This window comes from Ammospiza caudacuta, chromosome 2 (genome assembly GCF_027887145.1).
Source record: "Ammospiza caudacuta isolate bAmmCau1 chromosome 2, bAmmCau1.pri, whole genome shotgun sequence".
Classification (NCBI taxonomy): domain Eukaryota; kingdom Metazoa; phylum Chordata; class Aves; order Passeriformes; family Passerellidae; genus Ammospiza; species Ammospiza caudacuta.
In genome coordinates, this window is record NC_080594.1 from 114,079,140 (window position 1) to 114,098,533 (window position 19,394).

The window sequence follows — 19,394 nt, forward strand, 5'->3', positions numbered from 1 at the left end:
CAATTTCACTTTTCAAACTGTTCCTTATTCCTTCTTATAAACCTACTTTACTCATCTTTTTTCCTCTCTCTTCCTCCCACAGTCACCCTCAGCAGGAATCTTTCTCTCAGCAGCTTCCTAATCCAACTTCTGCTCCCCTTCTTTCTCATCCTGCAGCATCAGCAGAAGCTGGACCGTGCTCCAATTAAAAAACAAGCTTCCAAAAATCCACTTGGCCAGGATTTCAATGATTCCTGCTCCTTCCCCTTCAGGAATAACAGAAAAAAAGAGAAAAGGCAAAGCACTGAGACGTGATAAATTTTTTTAAACTAGGCTTTAGTTTTAAAATAAAATATGTAGATTTTTCACAAATTGTTAAAGAAGCCCTAAACCTTGAAGTCCTTCACTTACCAAACACACATAAACAATGAATCAGTCACTTATTTAAAAGCTGCTGCAGGAACTTTTAAAATTATTATTTTTCCAATGTATTGTCTGTACCAATGACTGCTTTTTATACCTTTCCATAAAACATTATAACACTGTAATTCTGAGTGAGAAAACAAAGGAATTTTTACTCTTGTATGCTCTAGAACATTTTTGCTTCTGCTTTCCTACAGTCTTCATTTTTTGTATTTATCCACCTTATAGAAGTTTTGTATGTTGGATCTAAAATGCAACTATAATCAATTCTAAAGAATTCTAGGTCAGTTTTCTTTAAATATTGGCATCTATTCTCCTTCTTTTTCTACCATTTTTTCTGGATTTGTTAAAGCTCTCTTTATGACTGTCAATGACATTCTTCAGTATTAACCTCTACTACTTTTGTTACTATATACCTTATATCTTTTTATACAAGCTAAACCAGTTATTACTGCACAAAAGACAGTTCACCTGGAAAAATTAATAAACCAAACAGACTCCTCAAAGCAAATAAAAATCCCAAACCACAAAACACCAAACCAAAACCCAGCATTCATGAGATGAACTCTACACAAACAGCCAGAAGGAGCACATCACACTTTAATGGACTGAAGTGCTCCTCCTTAGAGCAGCACAGAACAAGATGAATAAACAGAATTAGAAGCTCCAACCCGTAAACTGCAGCTTCCTTCACAGGCAAGAATATAACCTAAATCCCCCACTACCTGTAGAATTGTGTATTTTTGGGTACAGAATCACCCAGCTAGAACAGCAGGATTGTAGAGCTCCACACCTGACTGCTCCAGAATGTTACTATCAATTCTTTTCAACACAATGTGAAATTAAGGTACATAGAAAGCTTTAGAAAAGTACATAAAGACACCAGAACACTTACAAAGTGAACCACAGCCTACAGCCAAGGCTCTGCCAGGCTTCTCCAAGTAGAATTTGGGCAAAACCTTTGGTCTAAACACAGCCCTGAATCAATTCCATTTAATACACAGATGTAGATTCTTTGTCAAAAGCAGTGGCTGGAACTCACTAATTACTTTAGCAGGCACATTATAGGACTAAAGCTAATTCTGAGGGGAAAAAAGAATGAAATGACATTGTGGAAATATCAAGCTTTTTTTTTTTTTTTTTTAATGTAGAACTTCATCCCTAGAAATTGCCTATTTACTGCTACCAGGCCAAAAAGCCCAATGACTAACTCAATGCCATTAAACCACAGATAAGTATCCTTTCAGCTTGTCACAATAAAAAAGCTCAAACTTTTAATTTGCTTTTATGTGTAATAACCCATAAGAGATGTGAATATGTTCCAAAAACATCTGCACTGGGGATATTTGGAAAAACATAATTGTTTTATTCATCTTAAAGCAGCAATGGCAAAATACTAATTAAGATAAAACTTGGCAGCACAGTATGAGTGATAGGTCCAAAAAAAGCAAAAAATGACATCTTTAGCCTGGACAGAGCAGCATGAAAATATTTCAGCAGGTAGTTTTCTCTGAGTATATATTACTTTTTCTGATGTAAGGTATCTGATAGTGTTCAGCCATTGTTAAGACCTGAAGACAAGTCAAAGGAGGGGGGAAGTCCCAGAAATGGAATTAAAACAAATTCTCACAAGACATAACATCCAGCTACCTCTATAACAATAATAACAATAACAACAATAATAACAACAGTAGAAGGCAAAATAAAAGACGCTCACAGATGCTACAGCAAATGCATCTACCTGCCTCAAATTTGGGTGCAGGCAAGGCTCAGTCTCGGCAATGAGAAAGTGGCAAAAGACAACTGAAATACACACTGGGACTGTGGTGAAAGACTTCTATAGACACGGCAGGAAATGATAAATCTGCCACAGCCTTCGGTGCAGATGCAGCTTCAGGACAGCAACAACAAGCAGAAAAAAGTTTCAAGGCTGTTCCACACGAACCTTCCCAGCTGGAGTAAGGCTGAATGCTGAAAGGAAGGATTTATGGCCAAGCAGTTTGTATGAAACTTAGTTTTTCTCCCCCAATATGCTGAAAATTATGCTATGCATGTGCTTTAAAAACAAGCAAAAGAACAAACTCGTTTTTGCCCCCACAGACATTATCAGCTTATTATAAAACTCTCTTGGGTAAGCTTATGCCATATTTCAGAATTGAATGTACTAATTAAAATAAGGATTTGCAGCAGCTCAGCAAGGTTTTCTTTCATCAGTTTGTTAAAGCATTTATTTCAATTCTATCCTACTTTGCAAAAAACTGAGTCTGATTTACTCCTACCTGAAGACCCAGCGACAGAACCGGGAAGGATGATGGTCACAGTAATCTGCTTTTCCTCTCCACATTCAAGTGAGAAGCAGCTGAGTAGGTCAAGAGCTGCCACCTCAACTACCCCTACTAATGGAGATCCCACTTCTGATTCTCAATGCAAACAGATACTACAGACTGAATACTCAAAGCCCCCTTCCCCAATTTTAAATTAAAGTTCAACTGAAAAGACTAAAGCAATACTGCACACACCTCTTGAGAGTCAGATCTTGCTTCTTCCCTCTGGGTGCAGACTTGGAATGCAAAATAAATACAAACTCCTGCATACCTTGGATCTGCTCTCTCCAAATACCAAGAGGGTGATTCCCACTCCCCAATTTATTATGGAAATCTTACTCAACACCAACTGCCATAGCCAAAACCAGAAAGAAAACAATCCATGAAAAGAGTGCTATAAGGAATCTAGAAATCATTTTAGATAGTTCACAGATGTCACAGTTCAATTGTGTGTCCAGGGTAGCAGCAACCTGGGGTTGAGCCACACTTACAAAATTGATTATTTCCAACTGTTTGCTCATTTCATCTCTTAAGGAGAAAGGACTCCCTTCATATGGCTAGAAAATTCCATCTTTACAGTCTTGTCCTTTCTGCAGGTATCTGCCTAAACAGAGCTTTAAAACAACTGCTTTATTCTCAAGGGTTTAGTCCAAATGTGACTTCAAATACAAGCTGGGGAATGCTATGCCAAATTAAAAGCACTTTCAAAAAATAAGTATATTCAAAACTGCTAATGACCTCCTGATCCTCCTCCACACTTTTTTTTTTTTCCTTTGGATCATTCAAGAAAGGTGCTGGTCTGGTTCTCAACAAATGAATTTCCACATGTGACACTCAAGGAATAGATAATTGTGTTAACTATGTGATACCCCTCTGTGACAAATTACATTCCAAGTACCACTGAGGAAGCATCACTGAAAGGCCCCTTCTCCCACTGATGTTTTCCAGCACATGACAACCACATGTAATCAATCCACTGAGAAGCAGAAAATATTTGTCTGGGACATTAAAAAAAAAAAAATTTATAATCTGTGCTCTCCTTCCAAAGACACAGACTTGTAATCTTCTTTCTGATAAACTGGTTTCCTGGTTTAACTGTTTTCATGGCTTCCAACTGTTCCCCAGTTCCTATCCATGTGAAGATTAAAGTTTTAAGAGTAATTGCACTGTAGTTGGAAAACTGGCCAAAGTCCCTGAAGAGAATGACTGAGTGGGAAACTTATGAAAGGGGTGAGAGGAGAAAGATATTTTTTAATCCTCATTTTTTTTCATCAGTCTAGTTTAGCCACCCAAAAGAGCAAGAACAGGAACAAAAATGAGAAAAAGGGGTGGGGGGACACATCTCAAGGAACACTGCTCGATAAGATTTTTTTGGGGTTTTTTAAGAACTTCATTGGACACACTTTACTACATAAAAAGCCTTGAAAATGAACACTTGCACAGAAACTCCTTCCTGGACAAGACAAAGATAAACTTGAGCTGTGATATTAATATTGTGAATATTTGTACTACTTGCAGTCAACTTCCTCACAAGGAGATAATTCCCATTTTACAGAATTTCCTATAGAAAGCTGTAGGATTTTCATACACTGCATAAATGTTACCAACTCTTTACATAAACTAACATGGACTACAATTTAAATAAACTGTTTTTATAAGAACTATCTGACTATAGTTAGAATCTCTACTACTAGACACTTTTTCTCAAGAACTTAAATCAAGAAACCATTTTAATTGGTAAAAGAGTATATGCTAATCAATTTTAATTAGCAACTCACCTTCAACATAAAACTGAGCAGGCTGAACACAACCCTTTTTTCAGTCCACTCTGAATAGCACTAAACATTCATAAACACACTGAGAATTTTGGACACTGGATCACTCCAAACCACACTATCATATTTACCTTGTTGATTACTAGCGCACTAATACTGAACAATAGCCCTTCCCAACATACCTGTTCAAAAGGAGTAACATAAAACATGCTCTACTGAGAAACAGAACTAGCTAGAGAGGACTGTGAAAACACCTGGAACTACTTGGGGAACAAAACAACAACCACAAAAATAGAGGATATTTTCACATCAGATCCACACTGTCCTCTTTCTCACTCCTGGCATGCAGTAATTATGCCAGGATCAACAATGTGCTCCTGATTCTGGCTGTAACAACTCAGCTCCCATCCATTAAAGCAGACAAAAATATAGGGGCTCTGCAAGTTTTGCAGGGTCTTGACTGGAAACAAGTGAAATTACTTAATTAGCACTCAGTCAAATGTGATTTTGGACTTGGCACACCTCTGTGCATTTGAGCTGCTTGAAGGAATGCTGATTAAAGACTTTTGCACATCACTAAAGAACAGAATATTTTCTGAAGCTTTATAAACAACCTATTTCCAAAGAGCATTTAAGCTGACAGGATACAAGGTAATATTTATGTTTGTTAGAAGTGAAGGAGAATGGGCAAAAAAATGAAGCATTTTACCAGCCCATTTACATGTGTATAAATTAAAAAAAACCCAACCCAACATACAGCGTTGGTATCAGCTCTGACATACTAACAGGGCAGGATCACACAGCTCTTCCAATGAGTTTACTGCTGTAATATTTTCCACAAAACACGAGCTCCTGCACAAGATATGCTTCAGACTTTGGAGATACAACTTTCTCCTTTCTCTTGGAGATTTGTATTTCTGAAGTCCTTTAACTTGAGCAGTAGGAATGTAAGTTTTCCTGAGATTTCAAGAGTTATCCTGTAAGACATTATGTTGTCTAAAGAAAGCAACAAGGAAAAAAAAAAAAGCAGCATTTTTTAATGCAAAATCACAGTGATTAGAAAAAGTAGAAAATGTGAAAAATACAAAAAGCAGTTTCTTCTAATTAGAGTATACAGGAAAGAGTGGAGCAGGTTCCACTCTTAAAACTTTATTATAGGTTTATACTTTTTAGGTATAAAACACTTGGTTTATAAGTGTTGTTGCTGAAAAACCCTTATTTTCCCAGAAACTGACTGGGTAGAGAAGAATGGTTGCTAAGACAAGCAGGCCAAGATCTTATTTCCCCCTGGTGAGAAGAGATCAGATAAACTTCCTCCTTCCACACATGCTCACAGGAACACAATTCCACTGCAGAGAACCACCTCTCTTCCTTGAACCCTAGGCAGAAGCAGTGAAGCCACACAATTTTAGTTTTTCCATGCTGCAGAGGCAAAGTCAACCTGTGAAAAGAACACACTTTCCTCTACAGCTTTTACAGGGAAAAAAACCCAACCAAATCAACAAAAAAATCACATTAAATACCTGAACTGTCATCAGGACTTTGAGACAGCAACAGAACAGGTTACCCTGTACCACCCCCTCCACAGAAAACAAACACAGGTCTCAACACCTCAACACTACAGTCTCAGGTGGCTGGAGATTGAAAGATAAAACTGTAAAATGATGACACTTTTTCAAAGGTCCTTGTAACTCTGAGAAACCTTTTGTTAGCGCAGGTTTCAGACACTGGAACTGCAGTTTGATTTTGCAGCAAGCCAGTTTCCATGGGAGCAAAATTGTGACTGACAGCCATCCCAGAGTCTGCTGGGAGCCCAGGGAGACTGAACAAAACTGAAGGAGATCTCAGCCAGAACACACCATGTGAAACTTTGTACAGAAGTTGTTAGGAAAAGTTGTCACTGATAGGAAAAGAAATATGAGGCAAAACAAGGGGAAAAAATCCAGAATGAAGCTTTGGCAGAGCTACCGAGGAGTGTCACATTACAAAGGAGATGCTAAAAGAATGAAAACTGGCAAAGAAACACTTAAAAACCATTCAGGTGTATTGACACTCAAACTGGAAGTAAAATGCTGGTACTGAAGAGACCAGCAAAACCCAAAACTGTTCTGTATTCAATAACCAACCAACAGAATTTACTGTCTTTATCACAGTAAATACAGTAACAGGATTATGACTTAAAAAATTTAACAGACAAAATGAGAGCAAAAATGCAGAAAGTTGGGTTATTAACTAAAGCTGTATCTGAAGGTGAAACAAAGAAGAATACAAGATATTAAGAATACAAGATATTTCTCCTTAGAAAAACTCCCTAATGTATTCTCAGGGGAAAAAACCACAGGGGACATCTATTTTCCTCACTGATACAAGCTTTACAAAACAAATTCTTCTAACAGCAGCCATGAAATCCAGCCAAAATCTGTCTTTTTAAGAATACAGATGAAAATGCAGGACTAAACAGCAGCTCAAGATAAATTTCATCAAGAAACTAGAGATGGCAGCAAAGTCTCAAGCTAGCATCTGAGTGTAAGAGGGAAAGTTAAATGAAAAGGAAAGTTCTGAGTAATTCTTACAGCTTTGCCCAAATGGTAAACATTTCAAGTTGCTTTTTCTTTTATCCTTTTTCAAACAGTGACAAAAAAAAGGAAACCTATCAGTAAGAACAGCTACAAACCACTGCAAAGCTCTATTTTTAAATGCAAAAACATCACAGATCAATTTTTAGCACATATGAGAAAAAGAATTTTAAAGCAGCTTTCAGCAAAGCACACATGTTTAAATCCTAATATGCATCAATATTCTCACAAATCACTGATTTCTGAATGTTCCAGCCATATATATGAAACCACATTTCAGGAAGGTATTATTTTTACACTCTTCCTTGTCTTTGCAGCTTTAACAAATACTGGGAAGCTGGATACAGATGGGTTTTGAGAAGAGAATTTCCCAAATTAGTCTTCTGGAACACTTTAAATTTTTACAAAATACATAAGCAATATGAGAAACTAAGTCCCACTGTGAAATACAACTAACATTCAGGGAAAGAATCACAGAAGTTTCATCCCTTTCTGCTTAACTGCATCCCTGAGAATAATTGCAGATTATACTTCTGAGTTTGCTGTTTAACACAACACCTAAAGGATCCTGGATATTGAAAAGCACCATCTCAAGAGACACTGGAGCTCATGGAGAAGACCCAAACCAACATCCTGCTGTGGATTTTGCCTCTGCTACCTGGGACATGTTCTCAGAACTTGCCAGCCCATGCCACTGCATCATCAGTGCTTGGAGCAATCCTCCCAAAATCAGGACACTCAAATTAAAATCCTTCCCCAAAACACAGTGCCTGTGAAAGCACTCACCAGGCTAAAAAATATGGGAATCAAAACTCACAGCTGATGTTTTATGGAATTATTTAAATATCACCAGACCCACTAAGAAGGGAAACGAAGCACCCATGATGATAACATTCACAAAGCAAAAATCCAATTCCCAGTCCCTGTTCTGAGCAAATTTTAAGTATTTCAAACACACAACACTAAACAACTCCACAGTCAGCAATCTATTTGGAAACACCTCTTATCAACACAGCAAACAGACAACTTGAACTTTTGAAAACTTCAAACCAAGAATCCAAGTAAGAAGATTCATCTGCAAGAGCTGAGGAAGCATCCTCAAAGTGTATCTCAATGGCAGCTAGGAAGTTTTGAATACTTTACAATTACAAGTGCCTGCAGCTGATAAAAAAATTGACACACTTGAGATCTAAGATTAGGGAAAGAACTTCTGATATTTTAAGCACCCTGTTTACTTTATGCTTTTAAAGATAATTGAACCTTAAGGGCTGAACATCCGAGAATCTCAGCCAACAGATAACTGCTTTCTCCAGAAAGGAAAAAGTAAGAAAAATAATCTTAATCTAATAGCTCTAACAGAGCAATACAGTTCTGTCTGACCTTCTGTTTTGGAAGCTCCTTTTGTTCCTGTCATGTCTGTAATGCTGAAGGTCTGAAATTAAGATAGTTGCAGAAACACACTAAGAAAAAAGGTTACTCCTAGTTTAGGGGCTGTAGAAAGGTAAACAGTTTTCTGTAAATGGAAGTTGGTACTTTTCAATCTAAACTTGATCCAGATGCACTAACACAGAACTTTTACTAAAAAAAGGGGAAATAAAAACCCAAACAAAAACCCAAACAAAACAAATTGACAGATAGGCAGATATTTTTACTGAAACAAGTTCTTGATCAATACAATACATTTTACATTTAAGTTTAGAGCAAAACAAAATCTAAAAATAGGTGGCTGAGGAAAACTTCGGTTTTGAATTTCTTCAACATTCCTAAATATGCTATCAGAGCTTTTGCACACAATCACACCAGAAGCAGAAGTAACAGATTTGGTTTCTATAAAGATTAGAAATACCCACAAACATCAAAGCACACTTGCTGTTCAGAGCACACTCAACTGTGAACTTTTTCTGTTCTGAAGGACCCAACAAGGCACATGCACATTTGAAGAACATCTAATCATGTCAGAAGCTAATATACTTCAAAGAATTAATTCAAATATTCAACAAATAAAAATGCCAGAATCAGTTGCCTTCCTAATTTTAATTGGCTGTGTCACCAATTAAAATCCTAAATGAAGTGAGGTTCTGATGTAAAGTTATTGCTTGGTTTTAGTTACAGGGAATAGGAGTACGTGTATAGGAAAAAGAAAAAAACAAATTAGGACCATAAAAACAATTCTTTTTTTTTTTTTTTTTTTTGTGTGTGTGTTAATAATTGCATGTTAATTTGGAATGTTTCCTTTCCCCTCAAAAAAAGTAATCGGTTTCCCTTTTTTCTTGCCCTTTCCTTACCATTGTCTGGATTATTGCAGAAAAGGGTTTGAAGCTAACTTCCTGATTATACAAAAAAACCCAAACATACTTTTAAGAAAAACCTGACAAAGCATTTTATGATATGGTCATAGTAATTCACTGCTGCCAAAGGTGAGAAGAGGGGAGAGGTGCCTGCACACTTTATCTCTCTCCATCCCTGAGCCTTCCACCTTGAGCAAGCCCTGACTGCACTGTAGGTCTGGTGAAGCCAGTGAAAATAGCAGAAAAACCACAATTTCTGTGGTGCACCTGGCTCATACAGACAGGTGAATGTGGGAGTGTACACAGGTGAAGGGTGGATCACTCAGGGCACATAAAGAGAGCAAGATCTCCGAGAGCAACACCTCCTCCTTCCAGCAGCAGCAAACTGAATTCAGCTCCTGTCACCAAGATGCCCTCACGCACTGCTCACACAGGGCACAAGGAGGAGAAAGGGTACCACTGCCATGTTCACACAAACATCCTCCACACAGCTACAGCTTGTCACAGCTCTCCTTCCTGAACTATGATACACTTGCTGAGGCTGCAGGATCACAGAGGTGCAGGATTTCACCTCAATTCCCACCCTGGTTCCTGCTCTGCATGCAGCCAGACCAGTGCTGAGCAGACAGGTCTCTTCTAAACACATCCAACACAACCTATCTGCTGCTGCTGCATTCAAGTTCAACCCTGGCAAACATAAAGAGCTGCACAAAGCTCTTTTCTAGGAAAAATTACTAGCTTGGATCACTACTGATGTAGAAAAGATCATATCACTTAATACATAATTCCCTAAACTGTTTGTCATCCTCACGGGCCACCCTCACTCCCACCTCCTCTATCATCTCCTAAGCAGAAGGAGGGGGGTGGAGGAGTGGTTTGAAGAAGGGAGATAAGATTACCTCACTTGCTTCCTCACTATCCCTTCCATTTACAGGTGTATTGATCCCTCTAATTGAGTGTAAATGAGTGCTTTCCCACGGTTCAGAACTGCTCCCCTCCGTTCAGTATCGGAGCAACATCTGGAGCCAAAATACAAAGGAGAAAGTGGGCAGCTGACAACTCCATTTGGATGATCAGGGTTTCCCTGGAGCAGTGTGGAAGTAAAGCAGTTACACAGCCAAAGGTTCCAGTTGTAAACCCTGTCCCCAAAATGAAAGTGGGAGAAAAAAGGAGGCAGAGGAATATGGCTAAGTTCTGAGATGGTCAGGACAAGCTGAACTTTCTTTTAGGAGAAGTTCTTTAGATTTTTCTGGGGTTTTTTTGTTTGTTTGTCTGGTTTTTTTTTCCTTTTGATGGTGTTATGTCTACTTCACAGGCCCAAATAACAAGACATCTAGAAAAAGATTTCAAGATTTCATCAAGTTCTGAATATCTTACAGACTGTACCTGAGAAGCCTCAACCTTTCAACAACTAAGACTTCCTTCCTTACTCCTAGTGATCTTTGGATCAAAAATTCAACTTGCAAAAGCCAACTGCCTTCCAGACTCTGGTAGCTGAATTTACATGAAGTCACAAGTTACCCTAGAATAACGTGTTCCTAGGAAAGGCACACTTTGAAATTCTAAGGGTTTCTTAATCTCAGCTGCAGCAGAACTGACACTTTGATAAGATAAAACTAGTTTTGCAACTTGCCTTAAAGTGCTTCCAAACAACTGAACAGAACACATTTTGAACCACTGTAAATGCCTGTACACCCCAGCTTTTACTTCTAAAAAATTTGTTCAGAGGAAAGTTTTGTACAACTTTCTTGGTTCACATATCCTAGGAAATTTACTCACTATTAAATGCTAGGAATAACTGCTTATGCCCACATAATCCAGAAAAGAAAATGGAGATGTTAGTTAAAAATGAAATCAGAGTAGCTGCAAGCAGTGGCCTCCCATTGGGTAGTCAAAGAAACAGGTGAAGGAGCCAAGTAAAAATCTATTCAACCAAATGCTACTTAGAATCCTTGGTGAAAGGCAAATATTCAGAACTTCTTAAACAGACAATAAACTTTGTGAGTTTGTAAGAACTATGCATCAACTATTAATGTTTTCAGGTGCTGAAAACATGTTCTAACTACTGACTCCTGAAAAAGTGAAGTCAAAACAGAAATTGGCAAAATATTGATAAGACAAGAATTCTGACAAATCCTAAGCCTGGAAGAAAAGCACAGCCCCACTGCAACAAAAGACAGAACATATGAACTAATTTGCTGGCTACCCCTTCTTATCCTATTCTAGAAAAAAGTGATGAAAATAAAAGAGCAAGGCACTTGTTAACCAAGGTACATTCAATTCTGTCCTGTGAGAATATATTAGGCAATAGTCCTCAGTCCTTTTAGTCCTAAATTTATCCTGTAAAAGGTTTTTAGTAATATCTCCAGAAAGACTTTGCTTCTCATACAAACTGAAGGGAAAAAATAAAACCTTATTACAATGTAAAGGTCTTTTATGGTCAAGCTCCAAAAATTATTCTAACCTTATTTTCACTGTTTACACCTCCAAAAAAAGATACTGGTAAAAGAGATCTTAAATACCCAGCAACACAAAGGTAACTGAAATGCCACAGTTCTGCTGTGCGCTGCTGTTTGCAACAAGGGCAGCATTCCTTGCGCCAACAGACACCTCCCAAGGAACCCTGCAACCCACCCTGACTGCAGCACAAGTTTATGAAGAGAAGGCACTAACCTGGCACACAAAGCACAGTTCAGTTTACAGCCATGCTGAACTCAAGGCACTCTCTCCCCATGCTTTAGATGCCTCACCAAGGTTTCCTCTTACACACTTATCTGATGTAGGCAAAGAAAAATAAAAGCTCCTTGGGGTTCTTTTGGTGGGAATAGCTGACACACTATCTCAAGAAGTTAGTTTAATTTTTTAAACAGGTAGGGATGATAGTTCTGGCCATGCTGATAGTCATGCTGCATATTAAAAAAAAAACAACTCCCTTCATTCATGAGAGTTATTTTTATCAACTCTGCAATTGGGCACGAAATACCTACTTATAACAACCACTCGTTTCTGGAGTCATCCTTCTTTAGATGACACATTTAATGTGACTACAAGTTTCTGAGAAATGATCTTTGGAAACATCATACTGAGGTTAATAATGCTTGATTACCTTTCATAGTAGTGACATCTGCATAAAAGATTATAAAAAAGCACAGTGTATCACACAGAGGGCTAAGTAGGTGAGTGGCTGTTGACATAAAATGTGTCTCTCTTCTTTCCCTAATATTTCTTTATCCTAGAGCATTTTATCTTAAGTACTATGTTTGAATTGAAATTCAAAAGATTGAATCAAGAATTACTTGGGTCCTGAAGCCTGGCCCCCATTTTTCTGAAGCTTCATACTATTTCAATAAAATGATCAAACTCCTAACTTATCAAATCTTCAAGTCAAGGTCACTTTTTTCATCTCACAACTTCTCACAGACATCTGATCCAGAACCTCAGTGGTGAATTGGTCTAAAATCTTCAAACTTTCAGGCTGAAAGCTGAAATTACACAGGACTAGTCTGCTCAGATTTGCTCACTTTTAAGGATTCCTTCTCTTGGGTGTTTAAACACATAGATTGTGCAGGGGCTTTGTAAATATGTTTTTCTCAGCTTGTATTTTCCCAGATTGAGTACCTCTAAACTCCCCTCTTAAGCAATCCTCGATTTCCCAATCACTACAGCTGTCTTGTTCACATCACAAGAACCACAGAATCATTTATGTTGGAAAAAAACCCCCAAGATCATCAATTCCAACCTCTGACCGATCCCCACCCTGTCAGCTCAACCACGGATGGCACTGAGTGCCACATCCAGTCAGCTCATGAGCAGCTCCAGGGATGGTGACTCCTCCACCCCCTGGGCACTCATTCCAATGCTCAGCAACCCTTTCCACGAAAGAATTCCTCCTCAAGAAGGAGCTACACAGGAGTGCTGCTGGTTATCAACATCAGAAAAAGCTGCACAAATAGAGAGTAGTGGTTGAAATGTACTCTGCAACCAGGTTTGTTCATTCTATTCTGTGTTCAGCTGCTTCTCTTAAGTAGGCAGAGCCTCTTAAGTAGAAATGGGTCACTGCTACAGCTAAAATCCATGGCAGAATAACTTACCTAAGGTTATACTCTAACAATTATACACTACAAATAATCAACCACTACTTTCCTGAAGAAGCGCACATCATGACCTCATGCTTAAATCAAATATTTATTATAATCTGTTACTCTTATGTACTGTAACAGTGACAACAGCCAAGAATGTTTTATTAACAGAGAGTTTCAAACAGCACTAAAAAACTCAAAAGCTGAACTAGACAAATCAGTTGCCATACCCCAAAGAAACTCCCTTCCCCATCTTTACAAACAGTGAGTACATACTACAGTTGTTTCACATTTCCATTTGATTTGTCATTAATTACACCCATCAGTTATTTGCACTGGTTTTACAGGAAATGCAAAATCTCAACAGTGTACTAGACTAGAAGTATGTTTGAGAGTCAACAGCATTCTAATTCCTGTGAGTGAAAATGGAGGCAATAATGAAAAACAATACCACTGAAACCATCAAAATACCCCTACATAGTTTTGTTACCACAATAATTACAATTATTAAAAGTTTTCAGTATTTCTTGGACAAGGAATCCACAAACTCTGTCATCCTTTTCATGAACACTCCCAGACTGAGGCATAAACCCAAAACATCTCCAACTCCAGCTAAGAGCTTAGGATGGAATTGCAATTACCATCCCCTTGTCTGACTTCAGTGGGCTAGAGGCCTTCAAATTTTAATGAAAAAAACCAAACAAATAAATAAATCCTGTCCCATGATTGCATCCTCAGCTCTTATCTGTGTTGTTCCAGCTGTGTTATCAGTCTGGAAGGAGAAGGGAGCAATGCCTGCTGGCTCTTGCCTTTTAACTACTCTTTACTAGATGGAAGAGCCCAAGCAGAGAGATTCATCCCATCACAGAGCAAAGAGGGATGACAACAAACTAAAATCCTCACACGTGCAGTGCAGGAGAGGATTAGCCTCAACCAAGATTGCAGAGAATGTCCTGGAAGCTCTGACAGCATTAGCACCAAACATCATGGTATCCTTGGGTACTGGAAATGCCAACAACTGCACTACTACACACACAGTGATGGCACATACAGCCCACACACAGAAGAGAAAAAATACAAAAATGTAGTTTAAGTGACTATTAATGTCACAGAATGGATCAGGCTGGGAGGGACCACAGTGGGTCATCTGGTCCCACCTCCCTGCTCAAGCAGGGTCATCCCACAGCACATGGCACAGGCTGTGTCCAGATGTGTCTGGAATATCTCCAGTGAGGGAGACTCCATGCCTTCTCTGGACAATCAGTTCCAGTGCTCGGTCACTCCACAGTGAAGGAATTCTTCCTCATGTTCAGGTGGAACTTCCTGGCCATCAGTTCCTGTCCCATTGCCCCACAGAGCAGAGCCTGGTCCATGCCCTGAGCCTCCCTGCAGACACTGACAGGGATCAGGGCCCCTCTCTGCCCTCCCTTCTCGGGGCTGGACAGGCCCAGCTCCCTCAGCCTGTCCTCAGTGAGATGCTCCAGTCCCTCCATCATCTTTGTCACCCTTCACTGGATCAGCTCCAGGAGCTCCATGTCTGTCCTGTCCTGAGGAGCCCAGAACTGGGCACAGCACTCCAGGCGATCCCCACCAGGGCTGAGCAGAGGCACAGGATCCCCTCCCTACAGCTGCCAGCCATGCTCTGCCTAATGCACACCAGGATTAATGACTTCAATTGTGACCAAAGCCCTTTCAAACACAAATAAACAACTATCATCTTTATCCCATTGTATTTACAACTTAAACATTTGGAGAAATTTTAAGTAAGTCCTACTGTTAGAAAGGTCAGACAATCTTTATGGTTCTCCTTTAATGCTAACATAAACTGATATGGATCTTAAGAGGTACAGAAACGTAAAACCAGATAATTTAAAATAAAGTCCTTGCAGAACAAGGCTCTATCATAAAAACCTTGCCTCATTCTTCTAGATTCAACACCTACTGAAGACAGGCATTCTCTCTCTGGCATAAAGAAAACTCCTGCTATGTGTACGTGGAGCTTCTCTGATAGAACAGTCTGCACCTTAGATGAGTAGCCAAGAAGTTTCAATTTTACACCTACTACATTTTATAAACTCCTCCAAGCATTTTGAATGAAAATTCTAATAAAAAAGAAACATGTACATTTAGCACTACTATCTGTGAGCTGTCAATCAAACGCATGGTCTGATCCACATAGGAACAGCCTTAAAGATTTTACACTGTGAACTTCTCAACCAATACACAGGGAGAATCTCTTCAAAGTCACCTGGAAGCAAGTTAGAAAAAAAATTGGCACACTTGTATTTTTCATCACTATCACTTATCCTGAGATATGTTAACACATTTTTGAAGGCTAAAAAAGAAATCCTCAATTTATTTCTTTCTGAAGAATGTTTGTGTCAGCCAAGTTGAAGAGATGCTAACCTCAAACATAACATGTCTGGTTAAGTAAAAATACATGACTAATGTTAGTGTCATAAATGCCGCTTTAAAATGTTCAATAAGAAATTGGGATTGTTATTCCAATTTGTATTTTCAAATAGCTTTCAGCAATGGAAAGGTATACTGGAAATATATGCAAAATAAGATTTCCCCTAACATTTTCTTCTAATGAAAACATGAATTAGAATTTCTCTCTATCCCTCCTGGCCTTTCTTTCCACCCACACCCCTTAAAAATGAAAAACGCACGCTTGCAGAACTTAAACACCCTAAATGTCACATAATAAACAGTTTATCATTGTCATTCCCATCAATTCATTCATATACTACTACCCTGTAATTGTTCCTCACCAAAAGCTATTATTGCTGCATTTACTCAAAGTCAGTCTTATCAGTTTATTGTATTTAGAAGTGTTTAAAGCTTATCCTAAAGATCAGAATATGCCTCAACAAATTGGACTGCCTACTGTCAGCCAAGAAAGTATCTCCTGATTTCTCTAGTAAATTGTATGAGAACTTTGACTAAACACTCAGACATTTTACAAGCAAAGACCTCTTTCCCACACCCTTTATGAAAATACCTTTTGCTACCTTAAGTGACAGTGGTAACTACCTATTCAGGAAAGATAAATTACATTTCAGTATTTTATGTGTCCAAAATGCAAATGAGAGCCAGATGTGCTAGCTGCAAGAACCAAATCACTGTATCAATCAATAACAAATCCCAGGGACATGCAGACATTTACTGTATGTTTCACTGAAAGATGTTTGCTCAGATGCATATGGAGCAATTCAAAGCAGATCTACAGCAGCTTTCCTGATGTTTCTTATGGACAGACAAGGTGGTAGCCAGAATCTGTAAACTAAATAAAGATGCTGCACCTCTGGTCCCTTGGAAAAAATCCCTGCGTAGCATTGCAAAGAAACAGGAATATCATTCATGAATTGTACATGAAAGTTGTGTATTTATATTTTAAATGTTTGGGTTTTTTAGAGGATGGACTTGACATCTGTGCGGAAAAACCTGAGTAATCCCAAGCAGCTATCAGCCCTTCACACCACCACTGCTGCTATTTTCAGTGAGACACCCTGTTTTTGCTACAGTGTTCTTGGCATCATCCTGCTGCTGTGATTCAATATTTATCTGTTACATCTAGTTACATCACAACACTCTCTACAATACCTAAATCTCGTGTGGAACTTGTGCAGTTTACACCTAATCCACCGGTTTTGAGCTCTCCCGTCGAAATTCTCCAGCCTCAGAAGAAAAAGTCGGTGGAGATGTGCAAACATCTGGCCCCGTGTGAATCGACCATCCATCCTCTGAAAGGGTGTGCGGTCATGCATGAGCACTGCACCTTCCTGCTAATGGCAACCGGGCAGGAATGAATCCCAGTGTGAACTGCAGTGCTTACCATAAAACCACTTGTGAAAGGAGAGTGCCAAAAATTGCATTCAAAACACCCTTAATAACAACAGTTCTGCTCCTACAGAAGCTCCTCAACAGCATCAAGTTATAATAATACACCATTTATGATGGCAAACAAGGCCCTTGGAGCTTAATATTTTTAAAAGTTGTGTTAGGAGCAAGGTGGCGGTGTCTTGTGAAGCGACACAACTGAGTGCTGAAACTTCTGCTGACAACAAAGCCACCTGCTATGTCCAAGACCAGCATTTCAGTATAATCCTGAGAAAAGATTAATTCTGGAATATTTTTAGCCCTGGCTTTGAAAGCAGACAGCACTCCACATACACTGAAAAGCATCAGGGTGGAGAGCGGGCAAGAGAATACATGCAGGAAACATTCTTTGTTTATAACCAAAACACGCTCAATTATTCTCATAAAATACATTGTCATGAAGAAGAAAACTCCAGGCACACTGAACAGTGTCACTACTAAGGCTTGCAGAGCAATCTCAGCTTTGGAATCAGACACACAGAAAATCAGGCAGTCTCAGTATCACCGTATCTTCCCTGTCCTTTTTGCAACACAGACACAACTACAGAAAATACATGAAAGACCGACGAAGAAATAAAGAACGGATTTCAAAACTGAGCAGTCACGGAAATATGGGGGCAGGGGAGAATGGAGTTCATGTTTAATTCTTTATCACCATCTGATTTGGGGGAGTCTCTGCACATTCTTGGTGACTCGGATTGTCATTTTCATCCAACAGCGGTAACCCGAAACAGCAGCTGGGGAACGCCAGCCGCTGCCTCAACTCCCAGGTTTCATACAAGCCTCGAGCATCGGTTTAACAGCAGTTGCATAATAAGACTCAAAAGGCCAAGCACTCCTCCTGCCTTGTACATCTCCATTTCCACACGAGCCACAGTGATGGATCTGGACGAGAACCGAGCACTACCCGAGCGCCACTAGCAAGCCGGTTATTATGCAGCAAAGAAGAGGAAAACCCAACACCTGGCGCACAAATATGCAGACACCCAGCGAATAGGTGGATCTACGGAGAGAGCTATCTTCCCTCTCCCTTCCCCAAGAGGCAATCCTTGATGGGTGTGCCAGGAATGGGATATCGGAGGGGAGGAGAAGAAAAGGGGTGGGAAGTGGTTGCCGCTTGCTGCAGCCAGGCTGAGCGATGGCGAGGTGGTTAATCATGGTGGCTGAGGAAACATGGGGTCACTTCTCCCCCTTCCGCCTCCCGTGTGACGAAGACGGTGGGCACCGGCCACGGGGGGGACCCGCGCCCCGCACGGACCCGCCGGCGGCGACTCAGGTGGGTCCCGGGCGGAGCATCCCGGTGCCCGGTGCGGGCGGGGGGCGCGGGGCAGCGCTCCCCCCGCCCAGCCCAGCCCTGCCCGCTCCCCGCCGCACTCACTTGCCGATCACCTCGCAGAGCTCGTACACGTCCTCGAACAGCACGTCGTCGTCGGCCATGGTCCGGGCGGGGGGGCTCAGCCCGAGAGGCGGCGGCCCCGGGGACGCCCGGCTCCCCCGCCGCTCAGCGCCCACCGCCACCACGGTAAATCCCGGCCGCTCCCAGCGCCGCCCGCCCGCCCGGGGCTCCCGCGGCCGCGCCGGGACTCCCCGCTCCTGCCGCTCCTCCTCCGCCTCCTGCCGCGGCCGCCGCCGCTCCCCGCGCGTGTCGCACCCCCCGCGCCCCCGCCTCCCACCCCCCTCCCGCCCCCTCCCTCCCGCGCTCAGCCGCGGCTCCCGGCGGGCGGCTCCGGCTCAGCGGGGCGGCGCGGGAGCCATGGAGGGGATCGGGGCGGGCGGCAGCGCCGGGTCACTCCCTCGCCGGGCGGGAGCGGGGCGCGCGTTCCCGGGCGGGCGGGAGCGCCGGGAGGGAGGATAATAGTGGGAGGGGGGAAGGGCGGGGGGAGCCCAGGCGCGGGCGCTGATTCTGCTCCCGGGCGCGAAGAGGAGGCGGCGGCGGAGAGGCGGCGGTCGCGACAGGCGGTCGCGATAGGCGCTCGCGGTACCGAAGGGCGGGCGGGCAGGCGGGCGCGCGCGCGTGCTCCCGGTGCCGCCGTCACGCAAACCCGTCACGGGGGCGGGCGCCGCCGGC

General features: G+C 41.2%; 1 protein-coding gene across 6 annotated transcripts in view; it reads right to left on the bottom strand.

Moving 5' to 3' along the window:
- The window catches only part of CASK (calcium/calmodulin dependent serine protein kinase), a 185,224-nt gene extending 166,292 nt beyond the window's left edge, over nucleotides 1–18,932 (bottom strand). For all 6 annotated transcript variants that reach the window (XM_058800525.1, XM_058800521.1, XM_058800524.1 and 3 more), the window contains exon 1: nucleotides 18,705–18,932. In XM_058800525.1, coding sequence (XP_058656508.1) covers nucleotides 18,705–18,763 — 59 coding nt within the window. In that variant the 5' untranslated portion in view covers nucleotides 18,764–18,932. The remainder of the gene's footprint in view (nucleotides 1–18,704) is intronic.
- Nucleotides 18,933–19,394: the final 462 nt, after the last annotated feature.